The following is a 27,595-nucleotide window of genomic DNA, read 5'->3' on the forward strand; positions in this document are numbered from 1 at the left end:
ATTCAACAATGCAATAGCTGCCGAAAAGCTGCAGCTGAAGCTGTGCAAATTGGAATGTTTGAATTGTAGAAGATTAATGAAGTGAACATTGTGGGTGGGGTGGGGGAGAAAATAATGGTGGGGTGGGTTGCTAACTTGGGGGTTTTATTGTGAAAATGTGGACAGTTTGTGAATGGGAATATAGTTTCCGAAATGTCCTGAATGAGCGCAAATTGTCACGACCCATCGGAACGAGAGTAGGACCCAAATGCAGGACTCGGAAGATGCAAAGTAGTTCAAGGAGACACGTTTATTATATGCAGAGGTAGGGGGATCGAGCAGGCGGTCCGGTGCAGCAGCGGTAGTTGGGACGTCGGGCGAAGAGAGCAGGTGAGCGGGCGGGGAGGAGTCAATCAAAGCAGGCAGAAGTAACGAAGGAGTCAGGGGTTGGTCGGAGAACGGACGAAGGTCGGTACACAGGTTCGATCAGGGATACCGGAGCACACGAACGGGACATGAAGATCAACGAACTCGAGCCGGCCAGTTGTCATCGCGGTCATATAAATCCATTGATAGGTCGACGGTTTTTCGCGAAAAAGCGGTGGAAAGATTTTCCCAAACTTCACCAGCAGATAAGCAAGAAAAGACATTTTCTGTGAAATTTCTGATGAATTTCATAATACAGAACTTTGGAAATTGAATTTGGTTTTCAAATGCGTGGAAACAAGTTGAAATTTTCTGTCTGAGATGAACATTGCGTTTAGCATGTATTTTCCTATTGCGAGTCCTTTTTTCCCAAAATATATCTAACTGATTGACTTAAAATGATATGTTTTTATGACAAAAGAAAATGCTCAGTTTTTGCTACGTTATGATGATAGTGCTTTACAGCGTATTTTGGGAAAAGTTAACACAGAAATCGGGCCCTAGGTAATAAGCAAGGTTTCGCGGTAGTAATTGTGTTATATGTCTTTCCTTTGCACTTAGCCTTTTTTGGCTCACTAAGTCGAATTAAATATCCTTCATGTTACTGGAACTGAAAAAATGTCAAACTCACACGAGCAGTTTTAATCCTGCAGGCCAAACTTTGAGAACCCCCCATAAGCTGTAAACCATGTTTTACACGCGTTTTGGGAGTACCAAGATGGCTGGCAACCTGGTTCGTCCTATCAACATACAGCTCGATATGCATGCGCTATCCAGTCTTTTTTTTTTTTTTTTTTTTTTTTTTAGATCAGTAGTTATGTATGGAAGTAGCACGTAACATTTCAAATTCAAATCCCGGTGGCACGAGTCTACTTCCATAGCTGTATAAAAAGTGAATCAATGGGACGTCCACTTCACTTTACTTCCGGCATTGGAGAAGAATGCGTGACGTGTCCTGACGTCATCACAGCAACACACCCACTCCCACTTTTGTTACACTTCCGCAAACTTTAATTTTTTTTTTTCCCCTTTCGCTTCCAGTTGCTCCGCCCGGGTTTGGACCTCGTCTCACAGCTCTGTAGCACAAAACTAGATACATATTTGGAAAATGAGCGATATGAAAGTCAACGAGTCAAGTCCGGTGGACGACACCGCGGAGGAAAAAGACTGGGCGGCTACCAAAGCGTTTTTCGAGCAACTCAAGACAAATAAACCGAGACCGGTAAGTAGCTACACGAGCTTTAATACTTTTCTATTTTTGTACTATTAGGCAATGTGAGGGAGATAAAGTGTAACACGTCACTGTTTTTATTTTTTTTTTAAGAATGCAAGTACAGTTAATACACTCTATTATTGTGTGTCTGCTTCTCTCCAGCCTAAACCCGTTTTTGCCGTGACCATCGCGGTGTCCTCCAGGACCCTCTTCAACATGGTGGCCGAGAGGCTCATCTACGAAAAGGAGGGAGTGGAGAAGTATGTAGCCCATCAGGTGGAGCACGAGAGTGAGCCGTTCAAGCCTGGAGCCGCTTTCCCATTTGTCAAGGTGAGTGCAAGTCTCTGCAGGAGATTTACTCTCGCTCGCAGGGTGTGGCGCTTAAACCCCTTCACTTGGTCTCAGCTGTTTTCACACACATTTGAAACTGATCCACTTCGTGATGATAATCTATTTATTAATTCTGTTCAATTTTCCCGTCACTGACACAAATCACTCATCACAGAAGATAGAAATCAACTTCCTCTGTTGCTCAAAATTTGTTCACAACTGGCAATGGTCTACGATACTAGAAACTAAGAACAGAAATACCATACGTCCATTTTCTTTGCCGCTTATCCTCACGAGGGTCACGGGGAGTGCTGGAGCCTATCCCAGCTGTCAACGGGCAGTCGGCGGGCTGCACCCTGAACTGGGTGCCAGCCAATCACAGGGCACATAGAGACAAAAAGCCACATTCACAATCACACCTAGGGGCAATTTAGAGTGTCCAATTAATGTTGCATGTTTTTGGGATGTTGGAGGAAACCGGAGTGCCCGGAGAAAACCCACGCAGGCACGGGGGAGAACATGCAAACCCCAAACAGGCAGGGCCGGGATTGAACCCCGGAACTGCAGAACTGTGAGGCCGACGCTTTACCAGTTGATCCGGCAGAACAGAAAATACTTTACAAAATAAAATAATATCTGCTTATTGTCACGCTGGAGTTAATATTTGGACACTTCTGCAGCCTGTCTGGTTTTAATTGACAATATGATAACCACTGAATGTTCTTCTTCACGTTGATTTTGTGATATGCTGACATAACACCTTTTAACAGTTAAAAATTTGATTTTATTCAAGATTCATCTCCCCTAAATATTTTGTCTGATATAAAGTTGATGTCATTTTAATTCGACTCACAAAGTTTGTGTTTCCAAACGATAAGAAGAGGCCAGGGGACTGATATGTGGAGAATCAGGTTGGCCGCCCTTCGAGATTCAGCTACAAAAAGTTCACTAACAGGTTTTCAGTCGCCTAATCGCAAACGGAATTTCATAATCCAACACAGTCATATAAACAACACTTAACGGAGGTTAAAATGAGGCCACACGAGTTTTACATATGAATTAATCATGAGATCGTCTATATCTATGTAATACTCAGATAATGGTGCAGATCAGTGACTTTTCAGCAATTTGGCGTTCTCTTTGCAAAGCGCGTTCTTTTGAAATGTCTCGATTGTGCAACATCAGGAAGTTGCTTATAGAATCTAGCAATCGGGCTTCAACCGCAGCGATCCATCACCTGAGCGTGAACAAGTCCCTCCGGTGTGTCGACATCTTAATCTTCTTTCAATACTGTGGATTGTTACCTATGGGAGTTGAGTTGGGAACGTTTTATTTACCGTAAGTGGGTTCGCCGTATTCGCAGTTTTCGTTGGAATGTGCTCGTTTTGTTTGGCACCGGTGTCAAACTCGAGGCCCGGGGGGCCAGAGCCGGCCTGCCGCGTGATTTCATCCACGGTCTTTGTGAAAATCCGTACCAAAATTTCAGTCACGTATTCTAAATGATAACATTGAGATCCATCCATCCAATTTCTTTGACTCTTATCCTGACGAGGGTCGCGGGGAGTGCCGGAGCCTACCCCAGCTGTCAACGGGCAAGAGGGAGGGTACACCTTGAACTGGTTGCCAGCCAATCGCAGGGCACAGAGAGACAGTCACACTCACAATCACACCTAGGGGCAATTTAGAGTGTCCAATTAATGTTGCATGTTTTTGGGATGTTGGAGGAAACCGGAGTGCCCGGAGAAAACCCACGCAGGCACGGGGAGAACATGCAAATTCCACACAGGCGGGGCCGGGCTCAAACACGGGTCCTTAGAACTGTGAGGCCAACGCTTTACCGTGCCGCCGATAACATTGAGATATTATAAGTGTTTTTGCGTTAGCAAACATGAACAATGTTTTAAAAACCCCATTACACTTGATCTCTGATTCAAAACTAGCGTAAATTTGATGAGGCAATTGAAGATTTTGGTTTGAGTCATAACGGCCCTCCGAGGGAAACCGTTACTACAATGTGGGCCGCGACAAAAATGAGTTTGACGCCCGCGGTCGACGGTATTACCAAGTAAAGACAACGAGAGGATGTCGTTTGAATATATTGCGCACGTGCATTTCCAGTTCCATTGTAAAATTTTTTGAAATGAACTTAGTTATAAACCCCCACCCCTTCCCCCCCACGGCAACACAGGCACTGATGACGGTCAACTCTCGGCTGAGGGCGCTCTACCCGGACAGCGAGGAGTTGTTCGACATTGTCCTCATGACGAACAACCACGCGCAAGTGGGAGTGCGCCTCATCAACAGCATCAACCACTACGGTACGCTGGCCTTTGGTTCGATGTAAAAATACGACAGATTTCCTTACAAGTCTTAAATGGGACAATTTTTGTCTTCCAGATTTGACTATTGAAAGATTCTGTATGACTGGAGGGAAAAGTCCAATAGGCTACCTGAAAGCTTACATGACCAACCTGTACCTCTCTAAGGATGCCGAGAAGGTCACCGAAGCCATTGATGAAGGTACGTACCCTCCCCCTTTTTTTTTTTTAATTTTTTTAATGGATACACCCTTATTTTTTTGCCCATGATTTTATTTTTTTTTTAATGTTTCACTTCAGGCATTGCCGCGGCCACGATGTTCATGCCCGAGAAAGAGAACGAGCTGTGCGACAACGAGCTGAGAGTGGCTTTCGACGGCGACGCCGTCCTCTTTTCCGACGAGTCCGAGATCATCGTCAAGCAGAGCGGTCTGGACAGCTTTTTTGAGCACGAGAAGAAGTTTGAGAACAAACCGCTGGCTCAGGTACGTGCTCTCGTATTTTAAGCGGACATGCGGTGTGTCGCCCTGCTTTTTTGCTGTTCATCGTTTACGCCCCCTACTATATCGCGTGCCCTCTTATGTCACTAACGTACATTTCAACTGTTTGTGATTTTGTTTCTAATCTGACCAGGTCTTACAAATCATTAAAGCTAGCTGAGGAAATTGTAATTATGCTAGGAATGGGACTCTTTCTTTAACCAAGTTGGAATTTGCCTCATTGGGCCAGAGCAAAATGTCAGTACCGTGATTCCCGGTCTAAAGAGCGCACCAGGTTATAAGCCTCACCCAGTACATTTGTAAAGGAAATACCATTTGGTACATACACGGGCTGCAGCTGTGTAAAAGCCGCAAGTGCCCACATTGAAACACGAGATATTTACAAAGAAAGACGGTACACAGAGAGTTTAACGCTAGCGCCACCGTGCTAATGCTAACGCTAGCGCCGCTGCGCTAACGCAGGGCTCAACAACCTTTTTGAGGCTGAGGGCTCCTTCGTGAGCACCGATCGTATGAAGGGCTACGTGGCTTGTTTGCGGCAAACTTCAGACGCGGTTCATTAGACATACGTGAAATATTTTCGTTTTAATTTGTTGTAGTATATGACATTACAGGTTTTTTTAAAATTTTGATTCACGTGAGCAAGTCAGATTCAGAATTTAAAGCATAAATAATGGTAACAATTTGTGGCTTATGGTAATGTTAATGCTAGTGCTAACAGGGGCGGTGTGACGGTCTGATAATAGCTTACACAAAATAGGCGTTCAAGAACAGGGGAGTTGAGCCACAACGGCGACGTTGAACAGTTCAGGGCGTAGTCCGCCTTTCGGCCGAGGCTAGCTGGGATAGGCTCCAGCTTTCCCCCAAACCCTTGTGAGGATAAGCAGCTTGAATAATGACATATCAATAGTGACTCACATGGACTTAGTATTAAGATGTCTGTTTCATTTAGGATATTTTTGTCATAGGAATGGCCAGAAAAGGCCTCTCAAACAGCTGTTTGACCCAATTTTGTATCCGCATTGTCCATATTTGGCAAAGACAGCCCTCTTGTTCTTTAAAGTGTTAAATGTGAAATTATGCAGCTTTTTTTTGCACGTGTAAATCAACGCAATACTTGTGATGTTTTTAGGGCCCGTTGAAGGGCTTCCTGGAGGCTTTGGGGAAGCTTCAGAGGAAATTCTACGCCAAGAACGAGCGTCTGAACTGTCCCATCAGAACCTTCCTGGTCACGGCCCGCAGCGCCGCCAGCTCGGGCGCTCGGGTGCTGAAGACCCTCCGCAGTTGGGGCCTGGAGATCGACGAGGCCCTCTTCCTGGCCGGAGCCCCAAAAGGGCCCCTTCTGCAGAAGATCAAACCGCACATCTACTTCGACGACCAGATGTTCCACATCGAGGGGGCCAAGGAACTGGGGACCATCTCCGCTCACGTCCCCTACGGGATCGGACAGAAGTACCACGGGGGCAAACTCATCGAGCCGTCCAAAAAGGAGTAAACTGCTTACGGACTCTTCCTTGCGGTCATTTTTCCATTTTGCTGGATGATTTTACTTAGGACTATTAAAAAAAAAATTATTTTGTTACATTACAAGTATATTACTGTATATTTTAAAGGTGAAAAGCTTCACCAGCCCACACACTGTTTGACTCAATTTCATCATGCTGAAAATATCACTTTCATTTTTGTTGTTTCATTCATTTTGAATGGAGGTGCACAATGGTAAAACATTTTTTAAAAACACCTCAGTAAATGATCATATCGACTGTTTTTTGCTCATTTGTTTGCTTTTTTTAATTTTTTTTTAGGAATTGATCTAAAATAATGGTTATAACTTCCAGTTATTGGAAAAGGGAGGAATGGATGATTTTTTCATTTTAATTACTTTTTAGAAGAAACACTGATGCTGTCTGTCATCGTTACTGCTTTTGTCGTACATGCACTTTCATGCACATTCAGTTTTTTACACCTTTGTTCTCTTTTTCTATCATTTTTTTCCGTGTGTAAGAATATTGCAAGGTTTTTTTTTTGACTCACGACCAAGTGTTAAAAGTGTTACTTTTTTAAAAACACTCCCAACAAGTTGCCTTTTTGAATTGTATTTACCTTGTTACAGTAACCTAACTGCAAATTTGCATAAACATTAGTTGTGTGTCATGTTTAAATAAAGCCATCAATCACTTGTTAATGTTGTACTTTTTTATACTTTACAAATCAAAGTTTTTATCTTGTTACTTTGTGCTTTACTTTGCACTTCCGTTCCTTTCAACTTTTTACCATTTTGTTTACATTTCATCTCATGTAATTTTACATTGTAATGCTATTATCCTTGTTACATTACAATAGCGGCCCATTTTTACTTGTTGCATTTCTTTACATTTTTTTTTACTTTTATTAACATTATTTGACATTATGCTCACATGACTATATGTAAACTTTTTCCTTCACTGTATTTTCATTTTATATTGTATTTTTTGTGCTACTTCATGCTGGTCTTTTATACCACATTACCGTACATCAAACTTTGCATATTAACTCTTTAATATTTTTGGACTACATAATTGACTTCATATTTTCTACCTCTTAGGGGTCCTTGGTTTACAATAGTCCTGATCATGAGGTGGGTCCGAACCCAACAATGAAGTAGTTCATACCCCTAAAGCCAACTTCAGCAGTAAAAGGTAAGAAATTGTACTTATTATTATCAGTTAATTGTAAAATATTGAGATTTTTTTAAATCCCCTCCAAAAATAAATAAATAAATAAATGGGAATATATATATATATATATATATATATATATATATATATATATATATATATATATATATATATATATACACAAACAAGTGTTTGTGTGTACTGTATATACTACTGTCTTATCAACTGCATATACTGTTGTTATCTATTTTACTTTGTTTCCTGTGCCACGTTATTTTGCAAACCTTTATTACATAATTACTTGTCTTCATTGCCTTCATGCTATTTCATTTTTTAAGCTCGAATTGCTGCATTGATGTATTTGACCACGTTCATTTGATATGCACATGCAAAGTGGAACCACAAGAGGGTACCCTTGCTTTATTAATAATTCATTGTAATAACTTCTCCGTATGAACAGACAGTCGAGTCAATAACAATGACGAAAAAAATATATATTACGGTGGCGCAGTGTCCCCTCATTTTGAACAACTCATTATAATTTTATTCAAGCGATGAAAATAACTGCTCAGCATTAAATGTCACTTTCTAAACATGAATACATACTGACGCTTTTAAAATCTTAAAATAACACCTAAAGATATTTCTTTTAATATTTCTAGTTCTTGAGTGGTACGTCTTTGCCCAGAGCCACACATTCGTATGCCAGCGCGCATCGCCAGGAGGTGAAACCAAATGGCTGTTGCCATGGATACGCCGTGCTGACACCACAAAAAAAAAAAAAAAATGTGTGTAGGCTTGTTGAACATGTATTTATGAACAAAAGATTCTCTGCCATGTAGCTCAGGATGTGACGCCCCCATCTTCCCTGCTACTATAAATAGCACGGAGCCGTGAGTGAGTAACGAGAACAAAAGCAACCTTTGGCTACTCTCGAACTCTGCTGTTGTATCATATCTTTTTTTTTTTTTTGAACTAATTTGACGACATAATGTATTTTCCTGCCCAATAAACAAGTTGTTTCTTGCTAGCAGCTTGAAAATCAGTCATTCGTGGCAAGCAACATGCTATAGCCAGAATGCTAACCCGCGCTTAATTTCAAGCTACATGCTGAACCTTCCAGAGAATTTATTTTAACCAAATAGTCATAATTTTAATGAAACATTTGCTCTGTGTTATAATTACAGAATTAATTAATGGAATATGCTTTGAATTTACAAGCTAGTGACAATGCTAACAGAATGAACTGCATTTTCCCTATTCATTTCCAGCTACAGTTGGGATGCTAATTCTGTTAGCTTTCAGTAACGATAATGGGTTACTATGCTTGAGTATAAATCTACAAATTCATAATGTTAATGAAACATTTGCTTTGTGTTATAAATACATTGTTAATAGAATATGCTTTGAATTTACAAGCTAGCGATAATGCTAACAGAATGAACTGCATTTTCCCTATTCATTTCCAGCTACAGTTGGAATGCTAATTCTGTTAGCTTTCAGTAATGATAATGGGTTAATATGCTTGAGTATAAATCTACTAATTCATAATGTTAATGAAACATTTGCTTTGTGTTATAAATACATCGTTAATAGAATATGCTTTGAATTTACAAGCTAGCGATAATGCTAACAGAATGAACTGCATTTTCCCTATTCATTTCCAGCTACAGTTGGAATGCTAATTCTGTTAGCTTTCGGCGATACTGTCGTGAGAATGGGATAATATGGTTGAATATAAATTTAAAAATTCATATCCGGCATCCACAGCCAAAGCCAGCCAATCGCCGTTTGTCAGCTACCCCGGATATTGAAGGCTTTGTTGATGCAATATGTTTATTTTTAGATTAGCAGGATAAATAGTATTTAGTTAGTGAGTAAAGTACGCTCCAGCACCTCCTGCGACCCTTGAGAGGATAAGCGGCTAAGAAAATGAATGGATGAGTAAAGTTGTACAGTTCATCTTTTTTTGTGACCTTTTTTTTTTATCTGGGTTGCACAAATGTTTACTTATTGAGTCTCATTAAAGGCTTTCACGCTTCTTCGGTGCAATCATCTTCTCCCCCCCCCCGTTATTGGAGAAAATCCCCACTTATTCGCGGCACTTTTTCCCGATATGAAATTGTTTCTTCTGCTTTGGACGCAAGAAGCTACGCGGTGATTATTTTTTTGACCGAGCACCACTTGGAACTATGATAAACACCTCCGAATGAGGGCTAGCAGTGCTCGGACGTGTCAGTAGCCGCTGTTGTGTTGTTGTCGAGAACACACTGTGTTGTGACTGGCTCAGTTGACAGAAAACTATGGCGTGCTAATGACATGGATTCAGGTCAGCTGATCCCACCCCCCATCAAGCAGCCCCCAGTCCGCCTGAGTACCAACTTCCATATAGAAGCATTATAGTGGACCCAGACAGTATATTCTCATAAATATTCGTCACACTTGATGATTCTAAACTCGACTGTTACCTTTGATGATGCAGTCCGTTTTTAAGTCTGGGTTTGCGATACAAGTCCAAGTGGCAAATTCTGATTTAATTCCAGTACCCACTTGTCTAGTTACGGAAACTTCAGGGCTGTGTTTACATTCATGGAACATATAAAGCAATCCTGTCAAATTGCACGTATGTAACGCCACAACCGTCAACACCTGGGCAGTGACTACACAAAAATAGTAAAAAAGATGAATGAATAATATCATAAAAATATCAAACAGTAAATATGGTTCAGCTGACCTTAGCACACTGTTGCTACTAGCTTGAAAGGCACCATTTGGCAGGTGCTTGCACACCACTTGTGGCCTACGTGTGCATGTGCCTGCATCCCCCCCAGCAGCATTGTCAACGCACACAGACACACACAGTTCAACTATTAATACTTGAATATCCATCCATCCATTTCCTTTGCCACTTATCCTCACGAGGGTCACGGGGAGTGCTGGAGCCTATCCCAGCTGTCAACGGGCAGGAGGCGGGGTGCACCCCGAACTGGTTACCATGGAGACAGACAACAGTCGCACTCACAATCACACCGAGGGGCAATTTAGAGTGTCCAATTAATGTTGCATGTTGTTGGGATGTCGGAGGAAACCAAATTGCCCGGAGAAAACCCACGCAGGCACAGGGAGAACATGCAAACTCCACACAGGCGGGGCCGGGATCGAACCTGGGTCCTCAGAACTGTGAGGCCGACGCTTTACCAGCTGCTTCACCGTGCCGCCAGTACTTGAATAATATCAACAAATTTCATTTAATTGCACCTTAAATGTTCTGTTAAACTTTCAGTTAACTACACATTAATGCACTTTTTGATCTAACGACGGGTCATCTGACCCAAATATTGTAAAACATATTTGATTTGAGCACCCATCTCAGCGAGAGGCTAATAAACGCAGGAGATTATTGTTGAAATTGTAAGACATCCCCACCACCTCTAATTGTTAAAATTTACATATTCCTACATTTTTATATCAATCAATTAATTTTAACTTAAAAAATGGAAGTAAAAGCATGCATTCTAACCATCAAAGCTAGCAATTTATGAAGAAGCTAATAAAGTTAGCGAGCGGCTAATAAAAAAAAAGACGTTACAAAGGGCCTTAAAGCACTACATGAATAAATGTTGCATGAGAGGTTATCGCTTATTCGAAGTTGGAAGTCTCCCATAAAAATAACAACATACTACAGCCACTGAGAATTAACCTGCTTTTAAACTTTCATCCTTTGATAGTTATTCTTCCTCTTTTTTTGTCTTTCTCTCCATGTTTTTGGCAAGTTCCCGTCATTCTTCGAGATCTCACCCCCGCCCCCTGAATCTTCCACAGAGACTTCAAAAGTGAGTGCAAATTTGTCGTTAAAAATGACAATGATTGATATGTCATGCCGTACGCAATTAAAAAAAATGCTTTCCTGTAGCTTTTTTGTAAATTTAATTTTGGGGGCACAGATAATGCACGTGCCCCCCCCCCCCAAAAAAAAAAAATAATAATTCAAATGCCTGGAATAGACTCATCCTCACCCCTACTGATTTAAATTACGGCAACCTCAGCATTTTCTCCACTGACTGCCGTCTTCGAGTATAAATAATGGACTCATCTTTAATGCAGAATATTTCGCATATATTTTTTTTCATTGACTGATGTAGTTTTCATTAACAGTGCATGTGTTTTGAATGAATCTGTGGTGTTTGTGAAGAGGAATGTGTGTATAGTAATCAATTGGTGTATTTTGAAGATGTCAAGGTGGTTTTGTTGACTGAAGAGTGACATTGATTGATCAGAAATTAATTATGCCGCATACATGCCTCCTGCCTCGTCACATGCAGGCCTTCTTACTATTTATTGTCAATTTTCACTAAAATGCAATACACGACAATTCGATACCAAAACACACACACACAAAAATTGAGCTTTTTGCTCCATTTTCCTCGTTTCAGCAGCTCCAAATCTAATTTGAAAAGCATCAGTGGGACAGCCGCCTTTCATGCATTTTTTTAGCTTGAGGGCATGTGGGTGGCTTGCCGAGAGAGCTGCACCGTGACACGGTGAAAGGTGCGGGCCACGAAGAAAGAAGACATACTGCCATAGTAACAACGCAGCGTTCAAGGAAGACTTCTTCTTGAGTGCAGTTGATTCTGCTTGGAGGCTTTAGGACACACTGTGGCTGCGGAGACGCATCCCGACTATGTAGCAGCATCACTGGACGGGAAGGGAAAGAAGAGCGCAACAGCAGCGCAAGCAACCGTCAGCTATTATAATAAACTCCCACCTATTTGTGGTTCTGTATTCAAAAATTTTATCGGAAACTCACCCGTTTGCTGTTTTTGTGCACTTTCTGTAATGCCCCGAGCTTGTCCCGTTTAGGGGTCGCCACAGCGTGTCATCTTTTTCCATCTAAACCGTGCCGCGGAGGCAAATTATCCGCGTGAAGTCCCACGATCTTTGTGAAAATCTGTACCAAAATTTCATAGTCGTCTATTTCTTTTCCTTTCGGCTTGTCCCGTTAGGGGGGGTTAAAAAAAAAAACATACTAGTAAAAGTCACTGAGACGCGGTAGTAATACAGCAGCAACATGCTAGCACAGCGCTAACAGGGTCGGTTAAAAAAAAAAAAATTATTATTCTTTTCCTTTCGGGTTGTCCCGATTAGGGGTCGCCACAGGGTGTCATCTCTTTCCATCCAAGTCTATCTCGCGCATTTTCCTCTCTCACACCCACCGTCCTCATGTCTTCCCTCACAACATCCATCAACCTTTTCTTTGGTCTTCCTCTCGCTCTTTTGCCTGCCAGGTCCATCTTCACCACGCTTCTACCAATATATTCACACTCTCGCCTCTGGACATGTCCAAACCATCAAAGTCTGCTCTCTCTCACCTTTTCTCCAAAACATCCAACTTTGGCTGTCTCTCGAATGACCTCATTTGTAATCCTATCCAACTTGCTCACTCCAAGCGAGAACCTCAGCATCTTCATTTCTGGCACCTCCAGTTCTGCTTCCTGTTGTTTCTCCAGCGCCACCGTTTCTAATCTGTACATCATGGCCGGCCTCGCCACTGTTTTACAGACTTTGCCCTTTATTCTAGTGGAGAATCTTCTATTACATAGAACACCAGACACCTTCACCTCCAACTGTTGGATCCCGCTTGGACCTGTTTCTTCACTTCCTTACCGGACTCACCATTGCTCTGGATTGTTGACCCCATGGCGGGAAAGCACTGCTATTAGAAAAGTAACTGGTGCTCAGGAAATATGTTTAAGTGATCCAATTCAACAGTTCTAAGATCATCACTTGTCTGGTCCTAAAGTTATTCTGGGTTGTTAGCAGACGTTACACCGGAAGTGTATCTTTTTGCTTTGCGGAATGGTAAAACATTGTAAAAAGGTCAAATTGACAAAAAACGGAGGTTAATGCTCTTCAGTTGGTAGTTTTTGTTGTTGTGATGACAACACAGACACCACTGCCCCTGCACATTTATTTCCAACGCTAAATGTTGTAAGATGTGCTTGAAAAAAAGAGTTTTGAGAGCCTAGTTCATCTCATCATGGTAGATTTAGACCAGTTCAGGGTGTACTCTGCCTCCTGCATGATGTAATTTGAGATAGGATACAGCACTCCTGCGATCCTCATGAGGATGAGCGGGTCAGAAAATGGATGGATGGATGGATGGAAACAACTTTGGAGGGGTGTCAACTACTAATGTCTTTCCACTATTTGTGGCAGGACTTGGTCCCGGTCCTCCCAAATTAGGGATTTACAGCCCTGTATCTCCGACTGCACTTTTAGCAGGAATCTATTTCTGCGTCATTACCTTGGGGCGGCCATTGGACTTACGGTCTCTGTTCTGGGCGAGTTATAAATTGTCCGCTGCCCCTCTACCGCTTCCGAAATTGAAAAGAGATTATTAGAGACATTTATCATAGGAGTGGCTTAAACCTGTCTGGAAAATCTGAAAACAGTGGCGGAAAGGAAAGGTGCTAAAAGAGGAACCTCGGGGAAATAACGTCTGCGGGTTGAGTGAGGACTGCGGTGCTCCTTCCCTGATACCAGACGGGGCGGTCCCGCCAGTGTCCTGCAGGCTGCGTTGCAGCTGCAGGTGGTTGGCACAGCAGGCCACCCAGTCATAGCTAGCATATCAGATGCACACTAATGATACCCCCAGGGACGGCACCAGTCTTGTTCTGCTGGTATACTGCATTATCTCTGTCTGATCCAAGACGGTTTTAGTACAAAGGACATAATTGGTGGCTGAACATTTTGCATATCTCTAATAGTCTTCTTAAGACTCAAATCGGTTTCGCCACAGCCATGGAGTTTCGGCGTAGCCGATGCAAATCTCACCAGATTGTCAGTGATCATCTTAAAGTCTTGATTTTTCCTTAGACGCTAAGGTCAAAGAACACTTCAGATGTCTGGACCTTTACTCTCAATTTTGTCTGAGGATGTATTGTGTCACTAAGTCACGGTCTGAAAATCTTTTCTTCAACGTTGGAATTCCGAAACAATCCCGTTGTCCCGAGCAGATCATTCTTCAATTGTTGGAGAAATCATCTTTTCATCATGTGAGAAAAACTAAATTTCTCATCTGTAGTATTGGTCGATGTAGTTCATTCTGCTGTTCATTGTTTCAGTTAATCATTTTACCCGTCTTAAAAAAAAAATACTAAAGCTTTGCAGAAGATCATTTAAATCTAATTTTGCTCTGCCTACTGGTTTTTCTGTCACTTGGGTCCAAAACTCTTTGAAAACCTGAATATCCATGATGATAGTTTTTCCACTTTATACACAACTTTTTCTTTAAAAGGTAACTTGCACGATGTAACTTTTTCCAGCTTGTGTCAAAATGGATTTATTGCATTCGGTACACAACCGTGACTGGAATACAGACATTATAGAATGTAATTTATGTACATAGAGTACATCGCAGTTGAAAGTGGTGCTGAACAAGCCTCTCTGTGCCCACTGTTAAGTGATATGTGGAATCGATGCTCTTCCACAGCCGCTGACCTGGAAAATGCTGAAAAGCTTTGCTTGCTCTGCTATCGATAGGCGTTCTAATTAAGAACGGCGCCCACAGTGCAAGTGGTGTTTAACTAGCGAAGATAGTGTCAGGAATTGTGCGGAAAAAAAGATCATTCTCATCAATCTCAAATGCGCACGGGAGCGCAGAATATCTTTTTGGATCTGACGATGCGATGGTTTTTGTAGACAAACGTGATACGAGGACTGATGGTTTTGTCAGACTGACATAATGAGACTTTATTCAACACATTAAATTTTAAATCGTGGTTGGCCGTGCCACACATGGCAGAGCGGTGTCCTGGCATTGAAAGAGTCCATCTGTTCAGCCCCCGGTAAAAAAAAAAAAAGTATTGAATCTCTTTTAGGTCAGGCTTGAACACTAATGAGAATGAATTGGGGTAGAACTCTTTAAAAGTAGTGGCATTCACTGGCCCGTGTTTTATCTGTGAGTTGCAACAATCAGTGACAGACCACACAGACAGAAGGCAAAGTGATGGACAAGACTAGAAGCTCATTCAGTTTTTCCCCACAGAAAAGCAAAGGCCGGCAGGTCCAATTGTCCTCAAATTCTCGGGCCTCTTCGGCTAACTTGTGCCCAATTTTCAACAGTGATCAAGACTGGTTAGAGGAGGTGATTGGCTTTGCCCCAAAGAAGTCCTCTTCAAGTCAGACCTCCAGTTGTTTTGTCCCAAGCAGCAGCCAAAGATGCAGCATGAGCAGCAGCGAGTGCAGGGGCAGCCTGGACAGCTGGAGCTCGGGAGTCACCTCCTGTCTCCACACCTCAATCAAGAAGCAAAGCCAGGCAGCGTTTCGATCCCGGTTACGAGAAAAGAGAAGGGTGTCGGCCAATAGCGCCAGAGGTTATCGTTTCAGAGCACATCCCATAGAGCAGGGAGGGAGGAAAAACCACACCGAACGCCGTGCACGCCAACATCAGGCAGAACATCCGGGGAGGGGTTGTGTTCAGAGCCAAGCTAGCGCAAAAAGAGATAAGGAGTGTCTGCTGGAGGGAAAGATTGAAGGCAAAGTGAAGTTTTCACAGTTTCTGGACGAGGTGACATCCAATGTGCTTGACCCAAACAGCTTGGAGGCATTTGGGAGACCAGCTAAACTCTCCGGCTCCATCATTTCAACAACACAGCAAGATGAGAACCAAGCGGTGACCCAGAAGAGCACCAGGCTCCCCCGCTCAATGGCCCAGCAGCAGAACTTCTTGCTGGAGCAGCCGGCCCAGGAGGACCAGGCTCCTGTTGACCCGCCTCCAAAAATGTATCTGGAGACAGATATTGACACAGTGAGATGGGAAAACCAGGCGGAAGATGCGGAGATTAAACCTGACACGCCACCACCGTTAGTTTTTGATGACCAAAATGTGATTCCACCTCCGCCAAATTTTTGCCAAGGATTTGAAATGAAACATTTTCTGGAATTTAATCACAACTTCCCCAGATACCCTTGCAGATCTATTTCTTTGCCCAAAGGGATCAACATGGTGAGTCCCAATTGTTTTAGTCCATGCAACCCGTGAACACCCAAATACTGTATATGGCCTGACAGGGATAGCATACATACTACGTTAAAAACTTATGAGATGCACGTTAAAAGAAGCAAGAAGTTTTTGGTACGTGAAGACCTGGTTGCATACGCGTAAGAAATTGAGCTTCACAGTTCTGAGCTTTGATTTTAGAATCTCTGCTGTGATCTCGGCCATGTGTGGGTTTTCTCCTGGTACCCTGGCTTCCTCCCACATTCCAAAAGCGTGCATTAGAGTCAAGACTCAAAATTGTTCGTAGGTATGAATATGAGTCTCTGAACTGATCTTTTGAGTGAACGTAACGACAAGGAACTGCTTGAATCATTTCGTATTCAGTTCGGTTTTGCTCGCTCAGACCGGTTGTCAGTGGAAACTCAAGATAAAGACACTATGATGTTTCTTTTGTCAAAAAGTTAATTATGACAACCACAACCTGAAACATGAGAGATACATAGTCTTTAACTCTTGTCACGCAAAAGCACATTGAAATGTATGCAATCATTACTTGCGCCATTGATCCACAAGGACTGCAAACTTCCATAATAGAAATATATATTTTTAAATATATTAGATGAAAAAGCTACAAGTTCAAGAAAGTTGTGTTGTAGCGGTAGTACCTCATCGTTCATAGACCAGGCACCCCAAAATGTTTTGCAGACCTTTATTAGGTTTGTTTTGCATAATCCTTGTCGAACACAACATTCTATATTGTTACCGGCATTGTCAGCAGTAAAGAGATAAGGCTATATAATTGCAAAAGGGGTGGGGGGGTAATTGGGGAGCATATAGTTTCCATCTGTCTATCCATTCTCTACCGCTTCTCCGGGTCGGGTCGCAGGGGAAGTAGCTTCAACAGGGATACCCAGACTTCCCTTTCCCCGGCCACTCCTTCCAGCTCTTCCGGAGGGATCTCGAGGCGTTCCCAGGCCAGCCGAGAGACATAGTCTCTCCAGCGTGTCCTTGGTCGTTCCCGGGGTCCCTTTCAGGTGGGACATACCCGGAACACCTCACCAGGGAGGCGGCCGGGAGGCATCCGGACCAGATGCCCCAGCCACCTCATCTGGCTCCTCTCAATGCGGAGGAAATTGAACCCCTCCCGGATGACCAAGCTTCTCACCCTATCTCTAAGGGAGAGTCCGGACACGCTGCGGAGAAAACACATTTCGGCAGCTTCAATCCGAGATCTTGTTCTTTCGGTCACAACCCACAGCTCGTGCCCATATAGTTTGGTAAGAGACATAGAAGTCAGCAATCCAAAACTGACAGTCTTACAATTTTTGTGAGACTTCCATTCACCTTGAGACAGAACCTCACTAAAAGCGCTGGGTGGCGAATGCACAAAATAGCTCAAATATTTGCATTAATTAGGCAATCGCAACCCGTGGCTTTCCTCAGCCACGTGTTGCAGGAAGATGGGATGAAAGGCTCGATTAAACATTACTGCTTCCGAAGTGAACGGATTTGGTGTCTCGGCGTGATGTTCGCCTCGCAGGTGGAGGATAAGCAAAGCGCATGCACAGTAATATTTTTCAGAAAATGAATCAGCCCAGTAGTTTGCAAACCCTTCGAAAAAACAGTTTAGCGCATCACGCGCGGGCAACAAAGCGTTTCAACAATTAATTTAAAGAACTCCATCAAAGAAGGTTCACACAAATGAGCGATGTCGCCATTTAATATTAAAAGAGAAGCTAGCGTCGCCTTAATTTGTTGTCTGATTAAAATTCAGCCTTTGCCGTCACCTTAGCAACTGCTTGGGAAAAAAAATGGGGTGGGCGGTATGGGGGCTGTGGAGCCAGCGTGTGAGCCTGTTGGTGTTCATCACAGCGTTGCTTGCAGCAAACTTTCAGCTACTTACCCTCGTACTTGCGAGTACACATGTATCAAACATGCTTCGCAGTTCCACACGGCCTCTCTGACATGCGCTCTCTCCGCACAGATAGACAAATGACTAGATCGAAAGATAGCTATCTAGGTCGATAGATAGCTGGAAAGCTACAGCAGAACGATAGCCAGATAGATTCAACTAGATCAATTTACGGGTTATAATAATACGTGGGTGTAATTGTCAGAGTTGTGTCATGTGAAAAGGATGGATTGAAATTTTGACATATTCATACTACTACTAGTTAGGGCCATCTTGCTTTTCGTCTTCCAGTCAACAACTGAAATTTTTCCACGCGTACTCGTAAAAACTAATTTCTCCATGATATGTATGATATGTATTGTGTACATACAAAAATATATTGTGTATGTATTTTAGGAGTCCTAAACACACACCAACCAAAACCCAGTACTAGACACCTGCAAAGTTAAAGAAATGAGACCCAGACACCAGTTTCCCTGTTTGATGAAGTACCGTAATTTTCGGCCTTTCAGCCGCGACGTTTTTCGCACGCTTTCAACCCTGCGGTTTATATGGCGATCCGACCAATTTGTGCATTTTTCTACAGGGCGCAAGGGGGGCACTCGAGCGGAAAAGGTAAGAGTAAGACCGGTGGAATATATGTGCCGAGGAAGTGACTTTTACCGGTTTTGCCACACTCACCATTGCTCTGTATTGTTACCCCAAGTATTTGAAGTCGTTCATCCTCGCGATCTCTTCTCCCTGGAGCTTCACTCTTCCTCTCATTCACGCTCATATATTCTGTTTCACTTCGCCAATCTTCATTCCTCTCCTTTCCAGTGCGTACCTCCATCTTTCTAATTGTTCCTCAGCCTTTTCCCTGCTTGCACTGCAAATCGCAATATCATCTGCGAACATCACGGTCCAAGGGGATCCCAGTCTAACCTCATCTGTCAGCCTATCCATTACTACCGCAAACAGGAAGGGGCTCAGCGCGGAACCCCTGATGCAGTCCCACCTCCTCCTTAAATTTTTCTGACACACCTACGGCACATCTCATCGCTGTTCTGGTATCCTCATACATGTCCTGAAGAATTCTAACATATTTCACCACCACATCAGACTTGTCCAAGCAGTACCACAGTTCCTTTCTTGGTACTCTGTCATGGGCTTTCTGTAGGTGTACAAAGATACAATGTAGCTCCTTCTGACCTTCTCTGTACTTTTCCACGAGCATCGTAAAGGCAAATAATGCATCTGTGGTAGTCTTTCTAGGTATGAAACCACACTGTTGCTCGCAGATACTTACATCCGTCCTGAGTCTAGCCTCTGCTACTCTTTGCCACAACTTCATTGTGTGGCTGATCATGTTTATTCCTCTGCAGTTTCCACAGTTTTGAACATCGCCTTTGCTCTTAAAAAGGGGGACTAGCACACTTTTCGTCCATTCTTCTGGCATCTTCTCTCCCGCTAGTATTCAACACCTGTTTTAATAAAACCATATTTTCGTTGTTAATTGTCATGTCGACGTCTAAGGTTCAATTTATCCGCAATAGGACATTCTGTGCCTCGTATACAGAGGACAGAGTGGCCTGTGTTGGAAAAGTGTTGTTTTGATTAATACCGTCTCCAGATTCAACAGATGGAATCACCTGTACCCCCTTCATCTTCACACGTCTCCCTCCCTTTCTGCGCTCCATCTCCTCCCTTCTGCATCCCCGCACACCAATGAGGGAGACGAGGTTATCGCCGCTCCTGCTTGCTTGCAATATACTGTATCTGCAGTCTGGCTGCAATGGAGGCTTCCACTCTCTCGCAACCCCCCCCTCCGATCCAGCCCACCCCCACACCCCCCTTCATGCCTCTCACTCTCCGCCTCTCACGCTGTCGAGCCGACGTGATCGTTCTCACCTCGCGTACGTGCGGGCGGGGAGATGTAACGGATGAGGAAGGGTGCAAGGGGGTCGCAGGGTGGAGGGGAGATGAACATAAACAGGCCTCATGAATATGTATCTTGGTCCCGGGCCACTCCGGCGATGGTGTAACATGCTGTTATCTCCCTTTTAGGTGTGTGACGATGGCATGAACCACATAGACACCATCAGGTAGGCATCTTCTCCCCTTCTGTATACATCCTTCCTTCGTCACACCCACGCTTTCTCCCTGTGTCCTCTTCTTCCCTCCCACTCTTCCTCTCTCTTACACTGTCTTCCCTTCCCGGCTGGTCTTTTTCCTACTTCTGCTGCTGCTGCTGCTGGTGTCGGAGCGTCAGCAGCGTCGTCAGCAGCGTGTGCATGCGCCGGTGGGGGGTTTCTTGCAGCTTCAGGGGAAGGCGTATCGGAAGGAGTTTTCTCCACGTTCCTCGCGGTGGGCTCAGTCGGCCGGGGTTTGTCTGTCCGTCTCCAGGATGAAGCTGTGCTTGAGCACGAGGTAACGGCTTCATTCTTTGCATTTTTTTTTTTTTATTTGGAGGGGTTGCATGTGTGCGTTTGGCTGCATTGAAACTAATGCAGAGCTGCTTTTCTGTTAGTTTCTGAGGGATTGAGGTGCATTTTATGATTGTACGTGTGGAAATCACTGCTTAATAATAGTGTCTTGACTCTTTATACAGTATAAGGGAGTACTGGTAGTTTTATGTAGTTTTGAATGCATATAGAGCTAGTTTGCATCGCCTTAAAAGATGGATTTTTAACCCGCATGATGTTGTGCAGTCACCTGTCGGAATGCTCCCCACAACAGTGATTAATAACTCTGCATGGTAGTCGCGCTCCCGCAACTACAGCATGCGATTGGATCATTTTAATAACCCAGTCGTAGACCCATTAAAAAATGAAAGCTGATACACTTTCCTGATTAAAGTTGCCCGATGGGGTCAAGAACGAAAGCGGCCGATGCGGCGGGGGGGAAAGCCGAATTGTCGGTTGAAATCATCCTGTGAGCCGTTAGTAAACGGGCGCACATGGAAATGGATGCTTTTGTTTATGATGACAGAAGCCATTATGACAATTTCAAGGCAGATTACTATTTCACAAATGATCCTACGAGAGGTAATTAAGCTTCCCGGAGATGTGTCATCAATTGTCCCCACCTCCGTGTCACAGTTTTAATTGAATTATTGCAGCTTTGCCGCCGTAGAAGAGGGAAGTCCTATGCTTCCTCTCTTTGCTCTTGGGTCTTAGGAGGGGGGTCTGAGCAACAAGGTTGAGCAGAAGGCTGCTCTTGTCCCACATCCTGACCTTACCTGCGCCCCCCCTTTGCTTCCACCCACTCACTTCATCACCAGCAGCCGCCGGATTGTTCATGATGAAACGCTCTGAAATCTCTCGCCGCTCGCTCGCTCGCTCGCTCGCTCTCGCTCACACTGTCTGTGCTTCCTCCTGGTCTGGGGTCCTGCCCCCTCTTGGGATGCCTGGAGATAGTCATGTCAATTTTGCATGGAGGAGATTTCATTTTGATTAGCAAATTTTTTTGGGGAGGGAGGGGGTCGATTTGCAGCAGCATGTGTCAGTCCTGCTCTTCCACTATGCTTCAGAACCTGAGACGGAAGCAAATGTGATTATGAAAGGAAGATAAATCATCTTGTGATGTTCTTGATGCGATTTTATCAAGACGGCTTGTCGCACCCTGACGAAAAAGTCACTAATGTGGTCATTTGCGAGGCAGTAATTACATTTTCCGTAATTCCCAGCTTACAGAGCGCACCTGACTAGAAGCCTCGCCGAGTACATTTGTAAAGGAAATATCGTTTGGTACCTACATACGCCGCAGCTGTGTAAAAGCCGCAAGTGCCCACATTGAAACACGAGATATTTACAAAGACGGTACACAGAACAGCTAACGCTAGTGCCATGCTAAAGCTAGCGCTAATACTAACGCTAGCATTAACGCTAACAGGGCCGGTTAAAATAAAACTTACCGGTAAATATCACTGAGACACGCCAGTAACACAGCAGCAACACGCTAGCACAGCGCTAACAGGGCCGGTAAAAGTCACTTCCTCGACACCGGTCTTACTCTTACCTTTTCCGCTCGAGTGCCCCCTTGTGGCCGTTAGAAAAAAAATGCACAAATTAGCCGCATCACCGCATAAACCGCAGGGACGAAAGCATGTGAAAAAAGTCACGGCTTGTAGGCCGGAAATTATGGTAGTGATCTGCAGTGGAACCTCTTCAGTCCGATTTATCTTTATGTACCTATGGCAGCGACGTATAGCGACAGGCAGCTCAATTAAATAATCTTGCACTAGCGAGCAGACGCTCCGATTAGCATGTTGATCCACTTGTTGCTATTCATATGAAAAAATAATAGCTTTGTGTTCAACTCGACAGTCTCAGAGTTTACAGTGAGCACATTTGTGAATAAATGAAGCCATCGTTATTTCAGCTATGCTTTATCCATGTCACTTGCAATGTAAAATATGTTGTCATTAAAAGTTGTAAAATATTTTTTACTTTAATGCGCCTAAAGTCAATTCAACAACAATTCAACCCTGGCATGGCTCATTTATATTTCATTAAATTTGACTTAAAATATATTTTACGGCACTACGGAGCCCCGAAAGGGACATTGGGGAAAAAAAACTTGTTTCTCATTGCAATGAGAAACAAGTTCTTTTTTTTTTTTCAGTGTCCCTTTCAGGGCTTTGTAATATTCTGACTTTGTATAAAAAAAAAACCACAAAATAAAAGGACTATATCGTCATGTCTGTGGCAAAAACACACTTAACCACAACTCCACCGTGTATGGAGAATGAAACTCCTACTTTTGACAAATCAGACATTTCCAGCACACTTTCTCGTGTACGTAGATGTGATATGATACATATTTAACGTTGTTTTGGTGTGATATCAATGATTTAACAAGAAAACGGTGACACTGAGTAAAAGGGGCTTCTATATTTAGCCAGATGTTCAGGCACTAGATGTGCAGGACTACATGACCACAATGACAGCTGTAGCATTCTATAAAAAGGTTTAGGAAGGACTTGGTGCCTGGGGGGTACATGGGGGGGGGGGGGTGTACACATGTCTCCACGACAACTGAGCACTGATCCAGCAGTAGGGCTCGAGGGTTCGAGAGTTGTCGCATCCACATCTTGAAATGAGACAAAGACCTTGTTCGTTTTTTGAAAGAAATACTTGAATATTAATTTCAAACTGATTCTTCTACTACTGTTCAGACTGTCACTATAAATAAATAGATCATAAATGGATGAACAAAGATTATTTCTGGTGAATGAATCATTTTCAGACCATTGAATGAAATTTGATAATGTCCCGCGACACATCAAAAAATCTCTCTCAACACACGAGCATAGTGGTTGTCATCGACAGTCTTAAAGGGGAAGTTTGCGGTTTCTACCCTCTCATCACTAATAACTACCGTAATTTCCGGTTTATAAACCGTGACTTTTTTCACACACTTTCAACCCTGCATTTTATGCAGTGATACGAATAATTTGTGCAATTTTTTTCCAACGGCCGCAAGGGGGCACTCGAGCGGAAAAGGTAAGAGTGAGAGCGGTGGAATATGTGTGCCGACGAAGTGACTTTTACCGGTCCGGCCCCGTTAGCGCTGCGCTAGCGTGTTTCTGCCGTGTCTCAGTGATTTTTACCAGTATGTTTTTTTTAATCGGCCCAGTTAGCGTGTTGCTAGCGTTAGCGTGGCGTCGCTAGCGTTACACTCTGTCTACCGTCTGTCTTTGTAAATATTTCGTGTTTCAATTTCAATGTCAGTTTCAATGTGGGCACTTGTGGCTTTTATACCGCTGCGGCCTGTGTGTACCAAATAGTATTTCCTTTACTAATGTACTGGTGAGGCTTATAACTAGGTCCACTCTGTAGGCCGGGAATTATGGTATATCAAAAAAAAAATACAAGCTTCCCCTTTAAGGTAGCAAAATATAGTTCTGTATGAATAATTCAAGGGCTAATAATATTTTAGGTAACACCCTGACACATAATGATTTCTGTACCCAGTTAGTGCATAGCGGGATAGAATTCCATCCGTCCATTTTCTTAGCCGCTTATCCTCACAAGGGTCCCGGGGAGTGCTGGAGCCTATCCCAGCTGTCAGCAGGCAGGAGGAGGGGTACACCCTGAACTGGTCGCCAGCCAATCGCAGGGCACATCGAGACATAATGCCGCACTCACAATCACACCTAGGGGCAATTTAGAGCGTCCTATTAATGTTGCATGTTTTTGGGATATGGCAGGAAACTGGAGTGCCCGGAGACAACCCACGCAGGCACGGGGAAAACATGCAAACTCTGCACATGAATGTCCGGGATTCAACCCGGGAACCTCAGAACTGTGAGGCCAACGCTTTACCAGCTATACGTACTAATGTGCCCTTCTGGCCACGGCGATCTGACCTGGAAGCCTCGCATTAGCGTTCTAGGTCTCCACCGAGGAGCTCCGAAAGCTGATCTTGCTCCTGCGGGGTCACATTCGTTCCTCAGGTGGAAGTGCCGGGCCACCATGTAAATTTAAAAAAAAACACAAGCGCCACAGTGTTTTCGTAGCATCAGTAGGAACTGAAGTGGTTAGCATGATAGATACTTAGCAAAGATGACAGTAAAAAGTGCATTTACATTAGAATTCTAAATATTTTTTCCCCAATATAGTGGTTGATATTGAATTAATTGTATTCCTTTTATTGTACAATGGCTTTGTAATAAAAAGTTTCAATTCTCGACCTGTGGTTATCATCAACAGTTTTCCCCGCTGCCATCACTGATAGCCATCTGTTGTGGTGTTACAAACACACACGCACACATCCACACAAAGCCATTCGCCAAAAAGCTGAGCACACTTGCGGTTAATCCTCCGGCGCTCTCTCAGCTCAAATCTGATGCGATTTGAACATCAAGTTAAACTTTTAAGGCAATATTCCTTTCAGAATATTTCGTTTGCGTTCAAATTGTACCACTTGTTGACGTTTGAATTGAGAGATTCGCGTCTAATTGCAGTCGGATTCCACACTGTGCCGCACTCTCATGGTGCGTGTATTTTACAGACCCAAATAAAATAAAAATAATTATAATACAACGGCGAGACCCAGTCCACCGCGATCGTAAATGTATGTAAATGGATGAATCCGCTGCCTCTCTTCGCTCATGAATTGTGGATGATCTGATTCAAAACTCCGCCACAACCAATTCCTTTAAGTGTTTTTCAAAGAATGAGATCAGAAGATTAGCATTGCAGATGCAGTCGCAGATCCAATAATAGCAAAGTCCATGTATTAAAGATACACTTGTTCATTTGAAAAATCACTTATCATTCCAAGAAAGTGTGGATTTGTTTTTTAGAGTTCTATAAATAAATAGTGCATTTATATGAATATACAGTAAATTCCCAAAATTATCGCGAGTAGTATTCTGCTGTAAACAGAATTATGGCAACATTCGTGCAGATAGTGTTTATCCATCCATTTTTGTAGCTGCTTATCCTCACAAGGGTCGCGGGGAGTGCTTGGAGCCTATCCCAGCTGTCAACGGGCAGGAGGCGTGGTACACCCAGAACTGGTTGCCAGCCAATCGCAGGGCACGTCGAGACAAACAGTCGCACTCGCAATCACACCTACGGGCAATTTAGAGTGAATATTAATGTCGCATGATTTTGGGATGTGGGAGGAACCCGGAGTGCCTGGAGAAAACCTCTGGAGGCACGTTGGAGAACATGAAAATTCCACACAGGCAGGTCTGGAATTGAACACGCAACCTGAGAACATAGTGTTTAATTGATTACTATAATAGTTAAACATTAATTTACCATAATTTCCAGCCTACAGAGGACACCTGATTATAAGCCTCACCCAGTACATAAGCCGCACCTGTGTATAAGCCGCAAATGCCCACATTGAAACATGAGATATTTACAAAGAAAGACAGTACACAGAAAGAGTTTTCAAAGTTTTAATACCTTAGCGTAGCTTAACATAGCAACAACACAGTAGCACGAACAGTGCCGGTTAAAAAAAAAAAACATACCTAAATCACTGAGCCGCGGCAGTAACACAGCAGCAATACGCTAGCACGGCGCTAACGCTAGTGTAGCGCTAACGCAAGCACAGCGCTAACGCTAGCGCAGCGCTAGCAGGGCCGGTTAAAAATAAACATTCTGGTAAAAGTCACTTCCTCGAGACATATACTCCACCACTCTCACTCTTATCTTTTCCGCTCGAGTGTCCCCTTGCGACCGTTAGAAAAAAAATGCACCAATTTGCCGTATCACCGCATAAGCCGCAGGGTTGAAAACGTGTGGAAAAAAGTCGCGACCGGAAATTACGCTAAGTAACCTTTAAATAAAACCCCCATTCAGTCATCATGGAGAATCATAAAAGGAGCAGTAAATACAGTACATGTCGAATTTATTTGAACTGTTCTTTCACTTAGAAATACAAAATATTTGGTTGTTGGAAGAAAAAAAAAAAAGTGTTAGCATTGCTACAACTATAAATTGTATTCAAGTCACATTAGAGCACGCTTCCATCTCGAAAACTCTTAACCTTACCTTATAATTGTCACGGTAGGTAAGTTTATCGTTAAATGAAATTAATTTGGGGACATATCAGGCATTAGTGGGCGGATATAAGTAAGGTGTCACCAAACGGAGGAGATGCATTCAGGGTTTACGACTGCTCGGGGGAAACGTAGCTTCTGCTGTCTCTCCCGCGTTGCGCGATCACAAAAATAGCTACACTAATGAAAAGTGATTTGATTTTGAAAAAAAAAAAGAAAAAAACGGCCACACTACCGAGAAATGGAGTTCAACTGCTGGCACCGACACTGCGTGAGAATAATATTGACTCTTTTTCTCTGCTGTGGCTGGAATTGGAATAAGAGCACACATCGAATATTTATATGCCAACTGGTCTCGCTAGGTGATTTTTACGTGATCTTTACCTACGTGAAAATTCATCCTTTTCAAGGTTTACACATGTATGTGTATATTGGTCCACTCTTTTATAAATATTAATGGGATATTTGTCTTGATTTCATCTGTTCCCAGGGATTAATGCGTGTTCATTAAATCTGCTCGCAGGTAATTAACCCCTGGCGCCGTCGTGGTGTTGGTAGCTGGTGTGGAACTGCTTAAAACGTCTCTTGTTGCAGGGAAGCGCAGTCGTTGAGAGTGAACGTTTTCGACGAGGCGGTTGAGTCATGCGCGTTATCGGTCGGCGCAGGTCTGGCCCGTCGCGGTGCGGGGCAATGGGTGCAAGACACAGTGGTCGTCTTGGCTTTTCTACTTTTTTTGTTGTTGTTACTCTGTCTCTC

The 27,595-nt window shown here is 43.3% G+C and overlaps 2 protein-coding genes across 11 annotated transcripts in view; both read left to right on the plus strand.

Moving 5' to 3' along the window:
- The first annotated feature begins 1,342 nt into the window (after positions 1-1,342).
- Positions 1,343-6,951, plus strand: LOC133496496 (cytosolic 5'-nucleotidase 1A-like). 2 transcript variants are annotated; one of them, XM_061812163.1, is made up of 6 exons: positions 1,343-1,627; positions 1,781-1,948; positions 4,137-4,266; positions 4,346-4,468; positions 4,567-4,751; positions 5,899-6,951. In XM_061812163.1, the coding sequence occupies exons 1-6, from the start codon at positions 1,514-1,516 to the stop codon at positions 6,259-6,261; spliced, it is 1,083 nt and encodes a 360-aa protein (XP_061668147.1). In that variant the 5' UTR covers positions 1,343-1,513; the 3' UTR covers positions 6,262-6,951. The 2 variants fall into 2 exon arrangements, with proteins under 2 accessions (XP_061668147.1, XP_061668149.1); XM_061812165.1 differs by having other exon boundaries at positions 1,488-1,627; positions 1,822-1,948.
- Positions 6,952-8,223: 1,272 nt separating this feature from the next.
- si:dkey-174m14.3 (uncharacterized protein LOC563117 homolog) overlaps positions 8,224-27,595 on the plus strand; it is a 36,150-nt gene continuing 16,778 nt past the window's right edge. For 3 of the 9 annotated variants that reach the window (XM_061813105.1, XM_061813101.1, XM_061813106.1), the window contains exons 1-4: positions 8,224-8,320; positions 11,197-11,256; positions 18,923-18,951; positions 20,383-20,745. Coding sequence is in view for 4 of the 9 variants with exons in the window: in XM_061813106.1 (XP_061669090.1) it covers positions 20,723-20,745 (23 nt within the window). In the remaining 5 variants the exon portion in view is untranslated. The remainder of the gene's footprint in view (positions 8,321-11,196; positions 11,257-18,922; positions 18,952-20,382; positions 20,746-27,595) is intronic. The other 6 variants (XM_061813104.1, XM_061813108.1, XM_061813107.1 and 3 more) reach the window with 4 other exon arrangements.

The sequence above is a fragment of the Syngnathoides biaculeatus genome, chromosome 23, assembly GCF_019802595.1.
Source record: "Syngnathoides biaculeatus isolate LvHL_M chromosome 23, ASM1980259v1, whole genome shotgun sequence".
NCBI classification, from domain to species: domain Eukaryota; kingdom Metazoa; phylum Chordata; class Actinopteri; order Syngnathiformes; family Syngnathidae; genus Syngnathoides; species Syngnathoides biaculeatus.

What these genes read in the sequence shown, in the direction of transcription:
- LOC133496496 (XM_061812163.1), top strand. Translation starts at nt 1,514, where the DNA reads ATGAGCGATATGAAAGTCAACGAGTCAAGTCCGGTGGACGACACCGCG. An exon ending in CCGCTTTCCCATTTGTCAAG is followed by an intron (nt 1,949 to 4,136) that starts GTGAGTGCAAGT and finishes ACGGCAACACAG; the next exon opens with GCACTGATGACGGTCAACTC. An exon ending in AGAACAAACCGCTGGCTCAG is followed by an intron (nt 4,752 to 5,898) that starts GTACGTGCTCTC and finishes TGATGTTTTTAG; the next exon opens with GGCCCGTTGAAGGGCTTCCT.